At 40.3% G+C, this 18,121-nt stretch overlaps 1 protein-coding gene across 2 annotated transcripts in view; it reads left to right on the plus strand.

Annotated features, from left to right (window-relative positions):
• The first annotated feature begins 1,745 nt into the window (after positions 1-1,745).
• The window catches only part of MACC1 (MET transcriptional regulator MACC1), a 60,738-nt gene continuing 44,362 nt past the window's right edge, over positions 1,746-18,121 (plus strand). The window contains exon 1 of one of the 2 annotated variants that reach the window (XM_089673167.1): positions 1,746-1,870. In XM_089673167.1, coding sequence (XP_089529293.1) covers positions 1,839-1,870 — 32 coding nt within the window. In that variant the 5' untranslated portion in view covers positions 1,746-1,838. The remainder of the gene's footprint in view (positions 1,871-18,121) is intronic. The other variant, XM_089673166.1, reaches the window with a different exon arrangement.

The raw sequence follows: 18,121 nt of genomic DNA on the forward strand, positions 1-18,121 counted from the left end.
TGATGGTGTTCCCTGGTAGCTAGGGGGTTGGTGGCTTGCCCCCTCCCTAGAAAATGGTGCCGCTTTGTATCTGAGACCAAACTCGTGGCACAGGGAACCTATGAACCTAGCTGGAGGTACTAACTAGTGGATATTATTCACCTAATATCCAAATGGATCTCATTTCAGACCAGCATTGATACTGCACATGCCCCTTTGGCAGTGTAATTAGTGGAAAAACTTTTGTCAATGGAAGAGAGTGAGGAGGAGACATGTCTCAGTCAAACCATCTTTAATGCAGCTGATCCCAGAGATCCAAAGCTGTCAACTACCACAGTTACAGAAGTTCAGCAGCAGGAAGAGGACAGTTTAGCCCTACAGTGAAATCTACAGGATCCAGCAGTCTGCATATCAAGGGACATACCATACTACTTTACAGATAAGTAGTTACGGGCGGAATACCCCCTTGTTCGGTCCACGGTCGAACATTCAAACCTAACAAAAGTTTGACCACAAACTTCGAGCAGGGACAATTCACTAAGAGGAACATGGAAAAAAAAAATTTTTTATATATTAAGGCATGCCATAGACGGCGTGAATTTCTTTCCTGCGACCGCAGACAGTTTTGACAGGGGAATCCCTCCCGCTGTGTTCTCTGGGCCAGGAAAAAACAGTGATTATTGCTAGTGGCTATAACAGCGGCTAGCGATAATTGCATGTAAAATCTGGCAGGCTGGTTGTACTAAAGGTGATCAATCGATCAACTTGGGTACATTCAGCCTGCCCATAGATCTCAGCACATAACGCAAACCAGTTATGGCAGATTTAACACATATTGATAAGTTTATTTACATTGAGCTGATCTGTTTGACAGGTCTATCTTAAAAAAAATCTTTATTTTTAAAAAACATTTTCCTTAATGTTTCATTGACTATTTTGTCAAAAGTTACCTATAGTGAAATTCAACTGGAAAAAAATACTGCTGCAAGGAGAGTTAATTTTCAATATTTGTTTTGTCCATTACAGAATAATAAAGTTGAAATATTCCTTCATTACAAAAGATGAAGGTATATAATTGCAGATGAAGATTAATACACACCATATAAGCACACAGGTTTGCCCAAAAGACTGCATTCAATTACTGTGTAGAGGCCTGTACTCCAGAAAATAAATGAGTAAAATAAAAATAATTCAGAAAATGGCTATTAAAATGCTGCATACCATAAACAGCAACATTTATCAGGAGACGTACAACATTCGCCTATTACATAGAGAAGAAAATGAGATGTGCATAACACACATCTATCAAGGAATGTAACATATATATAGGCAAAGAGAATTCATCGTATATAAATACACTATAATGGAATCAAATTGGCTGCTTTGGGTTAATTCTCTTTCTACGTGATTACCTTTGTTTTCCTTTCCTTATTTAATAAACCCAGAAGACTCATGATACAATCACTGCAAAATGTTTTGCTACGACTATGGCTTCTCAGTACAGTCCCTTTTCAAGCAAACGTGACACACTGCAGAGACAAGACACTTTTCACTTTCTTCTCTGGTTCCTCCTTCAACCGAAACTCCTAATGTAGTTTCAGGTGTACACTCAGGTTCACAGCAAGGGATTCTGGGTAGTGAGTTCTGCATACCTTTCGTCTAGCTTTATCTTCTCAAAAAAGAACTTCAAGTCCCAGGAGCCTTTGTTCTTTGGTATGTCAGTGAGCAGGGCTTGAGGGACAGGACAAGGTGTGTCAGTTTGCCTAGTCTTGCTCAACAAGGTAATCATTACTCTCTGTAGTTAGCTGCTTGACTAGGTAAACAAACAGGAGTAATTGAGCATGAGGAGCGCAGCATGAATGTGTTCATCTGAGCTGGTCTTCTACAGAACGTAAGTTTTTTTGTAAAATGTATTTTAATTTACCAAGAAAAGAAGATTATCAGTCATTTTAGTAGTATTTTATTTTATGAACATAGATGTTTTTTTTTTTTAAATGGTGACTATAAAATAGGCGAAAGAGTTAGAAATGAATGTAGTTTCATTTGCCAATGATGTTCATTTACAGGGACCTTTAGAATGCTGGTATAGTCTTAGGATCACTTGCCTTGTCTTTATTTCAGACAAATTAGAATGTATACAGCTTATAATTAAAGATATATGCCATTCAGATAAGCGTTGTGCATATACAAAATCGTAACCAATACAGTAGGCAGAGACACAATGGCTGCACTACAGGATCAAAATGATCATCTAAATAGAATGCATTTGTACCCTTCTGATTGACAGTGATGTGGTCATCGTCTGATTTCTGTTTAAGGCTGGGTTCACACTAATACGCATGTGATTCGCACAGGAACCGCACCGCATTCCTGTGCATATCACATACATTTTTTTATTGCTCAAATCGCACTGCACCAGCACCAAAAAGGTGCAGGACCCTTTTTTGGGTCAGCACTAGAATCGGATCGCATAAGTATTCACATCTATGCGATCCGATTCTGCACTTCGAACTGCGTTTTGCGGACCGATTTCGGGGTGTTGTTAACTTAACATACACACCCACATCGGTTCACATGAACGGGGTGCGATTCTGATGTGGTGCGGAATTCGCACAGAAAACCCTGCAAATTCCCCACAGCATCAGTGTGAACCCAGCCTAAAGGAAACAATAAAACATTGAGGATAACAGGCAATAAGAATAACTTCAAAGGAAAAGACTGTCTCGGGATAAAGATCATTAATACGTCATTAATACGTCAGTCACAGTATTTTTTACAATGACTAGTGGTTGTCACCATGTCATTTAATAATTTTCTGCACTGGCTGGAAAATATAATTCACGTTTATTTATGTGCAGCACATGCTTACAAATCAAGTATACAATACATTTGAATTCAAGAATTGCAGGTAGTATATTATGTGTATATACTGGTGTTGATTTACTAAAACTGGAGATTGCAGCATTTGGTGCAGCTCTGCATAGAAACCAATCAGCTTTTTGTCAAAGCTTAACCCCTGGTTCACATATATGCGGCCAAGTGGGCCACGTTTTGTGTAGGCACGAGAGACCATTCATTTGAATGGACTCCCGTGCTCCGTGACACGCAGGGAAGATATCCCTGCACTTCTTCTGAATACACAGCCCGCACGGGAACCTTGGTTCCCAGTACGGTTGCGTTTTCCAGTGCGGGTGGCATGTCATTAGAATTAATGGCACCCACCCGCGGGTCCGCATTCCTCTGTACGGGTAGTGCTGCTGCACAGATTTTTGTGTGGATCTGCAACTGCACCGTTCGCACATATGTAAACCTAGCCTTATTGAACAAGCTGAAGTTAGAAGCTGATTGGCTACCATGCACAGCTGCACCAGATTTTGCTCTCTCCAGTTTTAGTAGGTCAATCCCATTGTATTATTGATGACCATCATGTGAAGTGGATTTAGATAACATGACCATCATGATGTCTATGGGTTCCGACAGCCTCCAGTTGGGGTAGATGTTCTCGTACAAAAGACAGAATGAGAAGAGAATGAGCTAAACTTATATCCTAATAATCCTAGATCTCTTTTTTTTCTTCACTCGATTTGTAATTGGTGAAGTGTCTGAAAGACAGTGAGTGGTGAAATTGTTTCTCTTTTTTAACCACTTGCCCTACAGAGGATTTACCCCCTTCTTGACCAGGCCATACGGAACTGCATTACTTGAACTGACAATTGCGCGGTCATGCAACGTTGCACCCAAATTAAATTTACAACCTTTTATTCCCACAAATAGAGCTTTCTTTCGGTGGTATTTGATCGCCAGTGCGTTTATTAATTTTAAAATTATAAAAAAAGGCTGACAATTTTGAGAAAAAAACAATATTTTTGACTTTTTTGCTATTAAACATGTAAAAAAATTAAATTTCGTCATTTTAGGCCAAAATGTATTCTGCTACATGTTTTTGCTAAAAAAAAAATAAATCCCAATACATGTAAATTAATTGGTAAACGTGAAAGTTATAGCATTTACAAATGGTGGCATATATACTGGAATTTTTTTTTTTTACTAATGGAGGCGATCAGCGACTTATAGCAGGACTGTGGCGGCATTCTGACACTGGGGGGAATTGACTTGGTGTCACTGACATCCCCAGTGACACTGTACTAATGGCACAGGGCAGGAAGGGGGTTAACATCTGGGGCAATCAAGTGGTTAATGGTGTATAAATACAGCCTTGCAGTTTTCATGCAGAATATTTGTGATGATATGACCTCAGTGACTGCAACTGGGTTGTTTAATCAACTCTAGTCTATCTTCAAATTGGATAATATATATACATTCATGTGGTCCTGACCTGTACTGTAGGTGTATTCAGACTTACATTACTTACTGCACTGTTTGGAAAAAAACGCTATGTGATGGCTATGACTTCTTAGCATTGCTTATACTGATAATATGAGCCTATACCGCTGTACTGTGCAAATGCTTTTCACCTCAAAGAAGGGGACACAAATATACTGTAGACTTTACCTAAAAACACCCAAAAAATTCTAGCAAACAGATGAATTAAAAAATGATATAAAGTGAACTCTGCCACAATTTAACATTGTCTCTGTAACTTAAAGAGGAACTTCAGTCCCCTTTATAGTGGCTCAGCCCTCCTCCTCTGAGCCACAATTATGGCATGTGCAGAGATGTGTTGAAGGGCTATGCCCAGTCTTCGGGCCCTGGTAGAGCCCTTCGGCACATCTGCACATGTGCTGGAGATTTTTTGCACATGTGCAAAGATGGAATAGGTTTGGGACTTCCACAAGAGCCATCTTTGTACAAGTAAACCTGCGCATGCACAAATGTGCTGCAAGTCTCACTCAGGACCCAAATTCCTGTGCTTGTACCGAACTCAGGATGAGGGACGGGTACACAAACATCATTTCCATCTAGGCGAGAAATGCTGTTCTGCAGCCAAAAATTAAAAAACCTATTATATTAAAGTGATTCTAAAGGTTGTAATTTTTTTTTTAAATAACAAATGTGTTATACTTATCTGCACTGTGCAATGGTTTTGAACAGAGCAGCCCTGATCCTTTTCTCTTTGGGTCCCCCGCCATTGGTTCTGGCTCCTCTCCTTAAGCCTCTTGCTATGGGGGCACTCAAGCAGGCTCGCTCCCGAATTGGGCTTCTGTAAATGAACATTGTCCATTCGTACACAGAGCACAGCTCAGCCCCACCCCATCCCACTAATCTCTCCTCATTGGCTCACTCGCTGTGACTGACAGCAGCAGAAGCCAATAGTTCCTGCTGTTCTGTGAACCATTGAGGAGAGAGAGGCTTGGGAGAACCGCTGCTCTCATGCACATCGCTGGATCGAGATCTGGCTCAAGTATTTGGGGGGGCTTAGGGGGTGAGCTGCACCCAGCAAGTTTTTACCTTCATGCATAGAATGCATGAATGTAAAAAGCCTTCTGCCTTTACAACCATGTTAGAGAGAGGGAGGGGGAGGATGCAGGGCAATATGGGTGAAAGTCCACTTTATTCTGAGTTCTTTGTTGTTATTTACAGCAGACTTTTGGGAGCTTGGGCAGTGCAACTGATTCTTTTTCTTTATGTTTTCTATTTTACCAACTGCATTCAATCTTTCAAGACAAGTTAAAATTTTATTGATGGTCATGAAAAACATCCTCATACTAACATAGTTTTTTTTTCATATCAGGCACATGAGAGGCAGAAATGTACCTGTAGTGCTGTGTTGTACAGTATTGGTCTGCATCTTAAGTTGGGACATTGCAAGATAACCAAATTACAGGCAAAGGGGAATCAGGTTGACCCACAAAGTACAGTAATAACTGTACTTTGTGGGTCAAAAAATAAAATCAAGTACTAAGTAGGTAAGCTTTCAACTTTGACTGGCATCCACTTTTAACCACTTGAGTGCCATCCTGTGCTACTCCTTCTTTACCAGGCCATTTTTCAGTTCCTAGTGCTGTGATACTTTGACAATTACTCCAGCATTTGTATCCAAATTCATTCTATATAATTTTTTGACAGAACTTTCTTTTAGTGGTATTTAGTAACTGCTGGCATTTTAATTTTTGTTTTACTATATAAATGAAAAAAGGCAGCATATTTAAAAAAAACTCTTTCCTTTATTCTCTGTTAAAATAGAATTGCCAAGACAGGACAAATACCACCAAAATGACTCTTTTTTTTTTTAAGTAGAAACATACTGGTATTGAGGGAGAACTGGTGGTGAAGGAGAGAAGTATGGCCAAAGCTTTTTTGGCCATACATCTGTGAGTCACAGGAGTGCATTTACCTTTGCACTCCTGTGACCTAGAATCAGCTGACAATGGGCAGAGCAGCTTCAGGCTCTGGAAAGGTGCCGATAATATTGTCCATCTAGATGCCTGATTGACATCTGGCTTTGCCTCTTCACACATGGATGAGAGCCAGAACCAGCTATGCCTGCCCCCTCTCCAGCCCGGTACTCCAGTGAACGCTGGAGGAGAGTGGCGACTGACTGTCAGTGCTCCACACTTCGCGCAGATCGATAACTGAGTGATCAGTGGTCATGTAATTGCTCAGTTCTCAGACTTAGAGCTAACGTGGAACAGCTGCAGCATCACACCAATGCTGCATTATAGAGGTGAATATGTTTTTTTTAACTCCAAATGTTTCCTTTAATGCACAGATCACATACAGTGGGGGGTTGGAGATGAAGAGGTTATTGCCCCTTCAGTCCATCTTCAATGAATAAGGATTTATGGAATGCTTTGTATTTAATGAGAAAAATGCAAGGTGTTCCCTGAATGGCAGCCATGCTGAGTAAGTGACCCCCTGTGGTTACTATGCAGATGGGCATTCACTCTGCATGGCATCTAGAATTATCGTGGCCATCACTGTAGTAGCTCAGGCTTTCTACAGTGGCTTACAGCTTCCACAGAGGCCAATCAGCTATCACATATGTAGACTTACATTAGACCATGGTGGCCATGGTAGGCTTTCTACAGTGGCTTACAGCTTCCACAGGGGCCAATCAGCTATCGCATATGTTGACTTACATTAGACCATGGTGGCCATGGTAGGCTTTCTACAGTGGCTTACAGCTTCCACAGGGGCCAATCAGCTATCACATATGCAGACTTACATTAGACCATGGTGGCCATGGTAGGCTTTCTACAGTGGCTTACAGCTTCCACAGGGGCCAATCAGCTATCACATATGTTGACTTACATTAGACCATGGTGGCCATGGTAGGCTTTCTGCAGTGGCTTAAAGCTTCCACAGAGGCCAATCAGCTGTCACATACGTAGACTTACATTAGACCATGGTGGCTATGGTAGGCTTTCTACAGTGGCTTACAGCTTCCACAGAGGCCAATCAGCTATCGCATATGTATACTTGCATTAGACCATGTTGGCCAGTTGTAACTATGCAAAATCTATCTTTGCTGGAGTTCAGCTTCAAGGATGTTTTGAAAAGCTAAACAAAATAAAATGTTTTTGCTAGAAATGTACTTTAAGGCCTAGTTTACATTTGCGGTTGGGAGGCAGTAAAAACACATGATACAAAAAGAAGCAGACGTGGGTGTACACATGCTGTGGGCACGATGCTTTGCTAAAATAATCATGCTCTGTGGGAAGTAATAACTGCTGAATGTGATCCATCGCATGGGGCCTTTCCACAATCGCACACAATGAACGCAGTTGTAGCGCAGTGGTGCAGATATTTAGGAGTTCAAATGCCCTCTGGAGAGTGATCCATCATGGATTGCTCTTCAGAGGGCTAACAATGGTATAAATTAGCCATTAGTCACAAAGCTAAACAAGCCTCTGGTCTGTGCTACACAATAAGGGTTGATTTATTAAATGTGAATATACTGTAGACTTTGCAAGTGCACTCATTTTTCCCAAAATTTAGTGAATGTGGTGAAGCTTCAGTTTATAACTAATACCCAATCAGGTGCAAGAAAAAAAAACATTTTTAAACGGTATTTATGCTTGCATATGATTGGATGATGGAAATCAGCAGAGTTTTACCACATTTACTAAGTTCTAGAAATGGGTGCAACTGCACTTGCAAACTGCACAGTCTATTTGCTTTTAGTCAGTCAACCCGAATTGTGTGTTTCAGTAGAAGAAAGAAAGAATACAATGATAACGTTTTAGAAAGCAGTCCAATCTAACAATACAGCAGAATACAACTCAAGGTTTGCTACATTGAACAATTTGGTGTTGGTGTCTGAACACATTACTATGTTGTGCTGGCAGCACAACTGACATTAAAGCAGAACTCCAGTTAAATTTTTTTCTTTTTTTTTTTTTACCAAGCAGTGTAGCTGTGCCTCTACTGCATGGATCAGTTGTTCATATTTTCTAGGGGTGAGAACTAAGTGCATACTCACCTGACCAGCCAATCCTAAAGAAAACCGTGCTCCCCGCGGTCCAGCGGTGGACTATTCCTGTCTGTGGAGTGTGCATTGAGCGTACTGACATCATGAACAGTCCATATACAAGACCAATGGACTATGGGGGTGGGAGGGGGCAGGAGCCAAAAGACCGCTCTTGTGAGGGGAGTATCAGCGGGTCAGGTGAGTATATCTTCGGTGTCCTCTCCTCTAGAACAAAACGAGCATTTAACCCATGCAGTGCTGGCACAGCCCCACTGCACAGGCAAAAAAAAAAGATTTCCCAGATTTCTGCTTTAAGCACAATAGGGTTTTTGCTGGTTCAAAGATAGTGAACAATGACATTTTGGTCCCAATGACCACAAATGGAAATACTTCCATGTATGGGTGTCTGTTAGAGGCACAAGAGTCTAAGCCCGTATCTGAATTGTATCTGAATCTTAAAGGCATATATGTGCAGAAAAACCTATGGAAACCAAAGCGCAGGTTTGACTTGCAGAGACATCAGTTTACATCAGTGTTTCAGTTTTATACACATTGCAGATTCCTGTACAGAAGAAATCTGCACGTGTTGTGGTGTGAACAGGGCACATAGAGAACAACTGATTTCGCTGTGCCTTTGTAGAACACATACAGAAAAACTCTCTGCACACTGGTGTGAACGGGCCCTGAAGGTGTTCCCAACTGCCAGGAAACTTAGATAATTTATGGTGAAGGCCAACTCAGAGATGCTACTTTACTGATGCTTGTTCCATCTTGATACAAATCGGGTATCATATACATTAAAGTGAGAAGAGGGAAAGAAGGAAGACATGGCTGAATAATATTCACCAATCAAATTAAAGGCTATTTTTTATTAAAATAAAGAAAGGTGTTTTACTTACCTGCTCTTTGCAACAGTATCACACAGAGTGGTCCCTTACCTCCTCTCTGGCAGTCTCCTGCCAACTGTATCATCTCCTTCTTCTTTCGAGTGTCCCCCCAGAAAGCCAGGTGCTATAGGGGCACCCGTATGCACACAGTCCCAAGCTGGGCTGTGTGCATCCATAGACGTACACAGCACCAGCAAGCCACTCTTCTGCTCCCTCCTCACAGCAGTTTGACTGACAGCAACTGGAGCCTATGGCTCCTGCTGCACTCAGTGTTTCCTGTGAATCCAGGAAGAGAGGAGTGAGGTGCTGGAGCAAGAAAGGAACTGGAGTGGTGAGAGGTACAGTAAGTGTTTAGGGAAGGTCGGTGAGAAAAGGTAGTAGGGCATTTTTTTTACCTTACAGTGTTACTAAACACACACCAGTATAATCAGGCTGTATGTGCAGTAAACCATGCTTGTTATACTCACTGTTGAACCTAAGGGGATTACCTAAGAGGATTACTCTGCATTGTTTAAAAAGGCCGTTTGATCCTGACTGCTCTGTTCCTCCCCTTGTTCAAGCGACCACCTCTTATCGCCTGATAAGACAGACTGAACCGTAGCCATTTTGCACATACTTAGTTTGGTGTGTACTGCTAGAGAGGTTTTTTTTTTCTTGGTAGAGTGCATATGATCAGCACAGGGCCGTTTAGCACTGTCCAGACAGAGGTCAGGGGTTTTGCATCTGCCTAGAGCAGAAAGGAAACTCCTCCTACAAGCTTTAGCTAGTGCTTGGCTGAACATTGATCGAAGCCACAGGAGTGCCCTAACTTCTGATGAGAAAAGGTATTTAGCAGTTTATATTTACTAAAATAATTGCATTTCCATGTTCTGTGTACTGTGGGAGACCAGATATAATGAATGCAGGGTCTGGGGTTTAGTAACACTTTAACCCAGGGAATGCATTAATGTATATAAATGGTTTGAATTTAGAACTAATTTAAATTAGCCATTAACTACCGTAGTGCAAGACACTGAATGTTTGAAGAAGTTGTAATTACACCACTCACAATGCAGATTTTTACAAAATATGTGCTTGTGCAGATGAAAATCTAATAATAATAATACTATTGATCAGTGATCTAAAATTCTACATAAATTATTTATTTGAAGAAAAACTGCCACAAACCTGGGTAATTCAAACTGAGCATACAGTGAAACTAATGTATAAGCAAGGGCTGACTTAATTGAAAACTATATGTCAAAAGGATCAATAGGGCCTAGAGATATAGACAGCTAAATTTATTTGCAAATTTTGGCTTTTTCTGGAATGCTATTTTCATACAACCTGTCCAACCAGGTCCTCCTGCCCTTTTTTTCAGGCGGACTTAATTTGACTCTCCATTCTCCTCTATGGAGCAGTGGATGTACCTGGACTTTTACATGTAATTTTTTTGTAAAAAGACTTTTTACAGGTCATTGTACGGAAGGTGATCTGTTCCTCTGTGTCTGGCTGGATCAGATCAGAGGTCTGTTGGGTATAAATGGACAGCCAGTCTCTTTATTTCCAACTGCCCATAGAGTGGGCTGTGTCCATGTCCACTCCACTTATGTACCTGTCATTGGCCCGCTCCCTCAGCTCAGCAGGGGATCAGTGGCCACGGGGTCTAAGTGTTTTTTTAAGGACCCTATTGATCAGTTATACTTCCTTTCATGTGTAAGGCCCAATAGATAAGTATGAGAGGTAGAATGGTCAGCGCTACAATTCACTTTTATGTTAAGAGTTGAGATTTACATATTGAATCAGCTGCTAGTAATGTATTTTTCTAGTTGAATAAAGTTGGTTAGAATCTCTGCCAGTTTATTGTTGCTGTCTGCATTCCCACTGGGAAGTCTCTGCCTTTCTATTTGTTGTGGTGGCAATTGCAAGCAGGATAGAAAGTGATAGAAAACATTTAACATTTTACATAGGCCACTAGAACAGGAACGAAGGGGAAATTTCAATGAGACACAGAAAAATGAATCGACACAATGGGGAGAGCTACAAGGTTCAGGTCTGGCTCCTGACCCAACAATACAACAAACAAGAGATCCCTGTGCTCAAATCCATACAGCTAGTGCATGCATTTATCCATCAGGTGCTAAAGGGCTGTAACCACATTAACTCTAGAAATTCTGAAGGACCCTCTGCACACTGGTATATACCCTTTCAAGCAAACTATGCAATAAATAGGGATATTTAGTTCACACATATTGCAATACATGTTTAAGCTGGCCAACTGCGTCAAAGTAATCCCTCTATGGCCAGTCCTACTCTGCCCTGCCTACACAAGATAAGTATGAGAGGTAGAATGGTCAGCGCTACAATTCACTTTTATGTTAAGAGTTGAGATTTACATATTGAATCAGCTGCTAGTAATGTATTTTTCTAGTTGAATAAAGTTGGTTAGAATCTCTGCCAGTTTATTGTTGCTGTCTGCATTCCCACTGGGAAGTCTCTGCCTTTCTATTTGTTGTGGTGGCAATTGCAAGCAGGATAGAAAGTGATAGAAAACATTTAACATTTTACATAGGCCACTAGAACAGGAACGAAGGGGAAATTTCAATGAGACACAGAAAAATGAATGACAAGCTTTATCCATCCCTTACTCCAAAACCAGGAAAAAAGTTTTGACATTAGATATTTTAAATTTCAATACATTTTTTATTAAAGAATTACACTTTATGTTTCAAAACAAGTGAAGGATAATAAACAGAAGGCTGTGTCGCAGCACACCTATACAGTTTGAGAAAAAGTATTGTAAGATAAGCCACACGTATAACATATTACGTAACAATCAATTTTAATATCTCTGTGACATTCGTCGTTGTTTTAACTTGTTATTCTTGGTTGATTTTTTTCGGCTTGTGACAGATTTTGCATTGGAGAAAAAGGGAGTATCTCCAGTCTCCAGTTATTTTACATATGCAGGCTTACTGTATTTGGTAGTAACCATTTAATAACCATCTTTTATTATTTGATTGCTCTTAACTAGTCATCAATATGGCCACATAGATGGCAGATTTGCATGAAAATAGCATTGACCCCTAAATAGAGGGAAAGTATTTTTAATAAACACATGCTTACATTATTGGTCATTTCTAACCAGGTACTAGTGAATCAACAGCTTTGACATTTTCCAGGCTCATAATGACGTCATTGTGTTTGTTTTTTAAGATCTGGAGCAGAAACCACACCCATGTATTTGTGTGTAAATGACTCACAAAAAATTTGCAAGGTCCCCCAGCTGGGACCCAGCAGTACCAACCACATGACAATACCAATGTCAGCAGTATCCGTATGGTTCTCATGTTCTCACCAAATGTCAGCAGCTCAGTGTTAAGTATGTTAACAACTTTTTGACTTCCTTGGCTTGTTATTGCTGTAAGCCATCCACTCCATTCCTAGCAATCAGCTTTTCTCAAGCCATTTGCTTACTATAGCTGCCATACTGATTGATTTCTGTTGTGTGAGAAATTACATTATGATTTGGGAAGTGTTTAGAGATCTAAGCTCTGACGAATGAAGGTAAAAGAAACACTAATCTGCTCGAGCTGCCAGCCAATTAACATGCCGGAATTATAAGGTAAACCGTTCAAGGGAATTGATGACTGAAATTTTATAAAATAACACCTGATTTCCTCAGGTTGTTTCAAACATTGAGAGAATTGAATCTACAGGTAAAATGAAAAGTCCCTTTAAAGAGGCTGGGGAGTCACTGGAGAAAACCATCCAGCCAAATCTCAGATGGGTAAAGCTTCGGCATTACTCAGTAGTGCCAAGGTTTACCAGCCACTGCTATGTCCTGCGCATTCCTATTAGACAGTCAGGCAATCCATCATAGTGCTGGGCCAATAGAAGTGTGTAAAGGTGGAGCTTACTAGCTAGCTTTTACTAGTAATGAGTTTTGGGTTCCATTCAAATCTGAGTTACATCTAGTAAAATAGTTTACACTTTCTTTTAATTTGAAATTTTTTAAAGGAATTCTTCACAGTGTTGGCACGTTTATATTTAACTTTTTTGGGAATGAGTTTAACCGCTCCGGACCAGGCCATTTTTTGCTATTTAGCAACTCTGTACCCAAATAAAATTTAGATAATATTTTTTACACAAATAGAACATTTTTGGTGGTATTTGCTCACCACTTGTCTTTTTATTTTTTATTGCATAAATTGAAAAAGACCAAAAATGAAAAAATACAGTACAATTACAAAATTAAAAATACAATTAGAATACAAATATATTTATACTTTCTGCTATAAAACATATCCAATATTAAAATATAATTTCTTCATAAATTTAGGCCAAATTGTAGGCTACATGTCTTTGGTAAAAAAAATCCTAATACGTGTATATTGATTTTGTCTAAGTTATGGTGTCTACAAACTATGGTACAGTGAAGGAAATAAGTATTTGATCCCTTACTGTTTTTGAATGTTTGCCCACGCACAAAGAAATGATCAGTCTAAAAATTGAATGGTAGGTGTATTGTAACACTGAGAGACAGAATAGCAACAAAAAATTCAAAAGAAATGCATGTCTAACAAATTATGCACTGATTTGCATATTCATGAGGGAAATAAGTATTTGATCCCATATCATTTAGCAGGATTTCTAGCTACCTGGTGTCTTTCATACAGGTAACAAGCTGTGATTAGAAGCAGTCTCTTAAAGGGAGTGCTGCTAATCTCATTTTGTTACCTGTATAAAAGACACCTGTCCACAGGAGCAATCAAACAATCAGATTCCAAACTCTCCACCATGGTAAACACCAAAGAGCTGTCCAAGGATGTCAGGGACAAGATTGTAGACCTACACAAGTCTGAACTGTGCTACTAAACTATCGCCAAGCAGCTTGGTGAGAAGATGACAACAGCTAGTGCTATCATTCGCAAATGGAAGAAACACAAAACAACTGTGAGTCTTTGTGAGTGGGCAAACATTCAAAATCAGCAGGGGATCAAATACTTATTTCCTTCACTATATATATGCTGGATTTTTTATTTATTTTATACTTGTAATGGTGGTGATCAGCAACTTATAGTTGGACTGTGATAGTGCATTGGGCAATCTGACACTAACTGATGCTGTCTGGGAGGTACATTAAGTGACTGACACTGGCACCACCAGTGACACTAATACAGTGGTCAGTGATAATACTATACACTGTCACTGTACTATTGACACTGGCTGTAAAGGTAACATCTTGGGATGGTCATAGGGTTAACTTTGTGCCTGGCAATGTGTAATGTGTGCTGCTTTTTACTAAATATCTGGGTGTTCCTTCTCCCAGATTATTCCATCTGTACAGAGCCCTGTGTTATTTGTCAACACAGGGCTCTGAGCTGTGATTAGACAAAGTCGATCAGCAGGTCTCAGTCATGAAATATTGGCTGAAGCCTGTTGACAAAATTCCCCTGTGTCCATTCGCAGTGTCAGTTGGCTGGGGTGTGTGCGTACCCTAAACATGGAGTACACAACTGATTTACAGGTACATGGTTAAAGGAGTACCAGTTTACAGCTGTATTTATTTCCCTGGGGAGTACTAGCAGGATGTATATCCCAATAAAGGTGGTTTCCTACGAACCCCCTTGGAAAATCCCATATACCATTTGGGGACAATATGTGGGGGGAGGCCCTTGTCCCTCAACATTAGGACAAGGTGCCTTGCAAGAAGAGGGAAGATTCACCTCCTATAGATGCTCCACAACTTGCCTCCAATGGCCTCAGAATGGTCCAGCATTATGACGTGACAGGATGGTTTGGAGTATGCTGAAGGTGAACGTTTTATTACTATTATTATTATTAGGTATGTGTAACATGCACATCATACCTGCAGAAGTCCCTTTAAGGCTTCTGTTATAAAATGCATGTGTTTTGTTATGGTAAACAACTGGCTTCTTCAACTCTGATGAATAAATTATATTGATTGAAAATCTCTGTTAAAGCTATTCAACAAAATGGAACTGAAAAGAGTAATTGGTCAGGTATATGTTCATTTTTCCTATATGTGTATAAGTGTAGATATGTCTGTGGTCAGCTGATACATTATTCATTATAAATGTAAGTTTCATACAAATTAGATGTGCTACTGCCACTAGGAGATCCACCAAATCATTTTCTTAAAGTAAGCATTGCATTGCAATTATACTGTAAATAATATCCTGTTCCAGCCTAATATAATTACATACTATAGTTGTTATTGCTTCTGTCTGGGCCAGGTATCACTTGTGTTTTCCTGTGTAGTGGCATATTTTGGAGGATCTCTAATTGTGTCTCAGACAACATAGAGGCATATAATTTTCTAATTCCCTCCTCTGTTACAGCTTTTTCTATTTGAATAATGCTTGCACTTCACTTGGATTCTGGTATAGCTTATTTTGTATAATATTTACAAATCTAATAGGGTAGAGTTAAACAAATCTGACGAAATCTACTCTGCCACTGGTCCACCAAACATGGCCTTGCAATTAATTTTGTGGAGTTAGATAATTAAAAAATTGTATTTTACTTTACATTAATAATTGCCTCCCTAGAGGTGAACTCTTGTCTACCCCAAACAACAATGCTTCCTTTGTAAATGATTGACATGTAGCATTCTGCAATATAATTCTTAACACCTAGTATAAAACTTGTATATTTCCTTGTTGGGTAACAAACATAATTACTGTACATTCAAGATTGTGTGAATAAACCTTCAGGGAAGTAGTGTATTTTGATACCTGCCAATCATCTTAATCTGGGCCAGATCTAAGTTTAGGCAAAATGACTTGCTCATCTTTGGATATGCAAGTTCGTGTCTTGATAGTCAGACACTTTTGGCAAATACAGCACATTGATCAAGTAAATTCCATTATGCATGCTGGAGCATGAAAACATGCTTGTGCACATTCAGTTAGAACATTTTAGAAGTTTGCAAAAGTTTATCTTTGTCCTTTATCTAATTAACTTTCCTTCAAATCAATTGGAGAAAATATATCTAATATATATAAAAATATACAGCATGTAATTCACTGGCTGTGTATTTATCTCACAATTACAAGTTAGCAATTTTATTTTATCAGTTTATCAGTAATGGGAAATTTGCACTTTTTTTGTAAATCATCAATGTTAGCAATAATTAAACTGAATAAAGTGTAACTCTAAGCAATGCTTTTGTTTTCCATTGTTTTTGGGTGACATTTGGAACATTAGAATCACTGTAATATTTTGCCTACTGGGGACTTTCACCCCCTTTCTGCCCAGGCCAATTTTCAGCTTTCAGCGCTGTCACACTTTGAATGACAATTGCTTATGCAACATTGTACCCAAACCACATTTTTAGCATTTTTTTTTAGACAAATAGAGCTTTCTTTTGGTGGTATTAAATCACCACTGGGGTTTTTATTTTTTGCTAAACAAATGAAAAAAGACTTACAATTTTGAAGAAATAAAAAGTTTTCCGTAGTTTCTGTTATAAAGCTTTGCAAATAAGTTATGTTTATTCATCACTGTTGTGTGCTGATGAGGCTGCACTAATGGGCACTGAGCGGCTGCACTAATGGGCACTGATGGCTACTGATGAGGCAGCATTGATGGTTGCTGATGAGGCAGCACTGATGGGCACTGATGAGGCAGCACTGATGAGGCAGCACTGATGAGCGCTGATGAGGCAGTACTGATGGGCGCTGATGAGGCAGTACTGATGGGCGCTGATGAGGCAGCACTGATGGGCGCTGATGAGGCAGTACTGATGGGCGCTGATGAGGCAGTACTGATGGGCTCTGATGTGGCGGCACTGATGGGTGCTGATGAGGTGGCACTGATGGGCGCTGATGAGGCGGCACTGATGGGCGCTGATGAGGCGGCACTGATGGGCGCTGATGAGGCAGTACTGATGGGCTCTGATGAGGCAGTACTGATGGGCTCTGATGAGGCAGTACTGATGGGCTCTGATGAGGCAGTACTGATGGGCTCTGATGAGGCAGTACTGATGGGCTCTGATGAGGCAGTACTGATGGGCTCTGATGAGGCAGTACTGATGGGCTCTGATGTGGCAGCACTGATGGGCGCTGATGAGGCATCACTGATAGGCAGCACTGATAGGCAGCACTAATGAGGAGGCACTGATAGGCGGCACTGACTGGGCTACACTATTAGTGTGGCTGTCCCCTGTGTAGATCACTGCTGACTGGCTCTCCTCACGCACGTCAGTATGAGGAGAGGACTGCCAATGACCAGCATTTCCTGTTTATGCTGTGATTAGCTGTGATTGGACACAGATGGTCACATGGTAAAAGGTTATCTCTGATTGGCCCTTTACTGTGCTCAGCTGTGTCCAAAGGACACAGCCATTTCAGATTGCTCCTGATGCGTTCTCCAGGGGGAACGCGGGGTGCGTGGTTCTGGGAGGACGTCCATGAACGCCCTTCCAGAACTAGCTGACCACGCTGTAGCCATCTTTTGGCTATAGCGTGGTCGGTAAGTGGTTAATTGTTAATTGTTCCCATCAAGGAGATTTGCTGTCACTTCCTGTCCTTAGGGACACAACAGGAAGTGATTAGAAATTGTCACAAAATTAGATATCCCAGCTATTTCTGTTCTGGTAAAGGCTGTAAAGTGTATTTGTCCTCGCCATGGAGAATATTTACTAAAACTGGAGCACTCAGAATCTGGTACAGCTGTGCATAGTAGTCAATCAGTTTCCAACTTCAGCTTGTTCAATTAAGCTTTGGCAATCAAACCTGGAAGAGCATTGGTTTCTGTGCAGAGCTGCACCAGATTTTGTACGCTCCACTTTTAGTAAATCTCTCCCTTTGTCTCCAAGTGATAATGCTCATAGGGACAAATAGTAGAGTAAATCTACCTAATGGTGATTTAGACAGTG

The sequence above is a fragment of the Staurois parvus genome, unplaced genomic scaffold (genome assembly GCF_062004578.1).
Source record: "Staurois parvus isolate SC_StPar_1 unplaced genomic scaffold, SC_StPar_1.0 ptg000136l, whole genome shotgun sequence".
Classification (NCBI taxonomy): Eukaryota; Metazoa; Chordata; class Amphibia; order Anura; family Ranidae; genus Staurois; species Staurois parvus.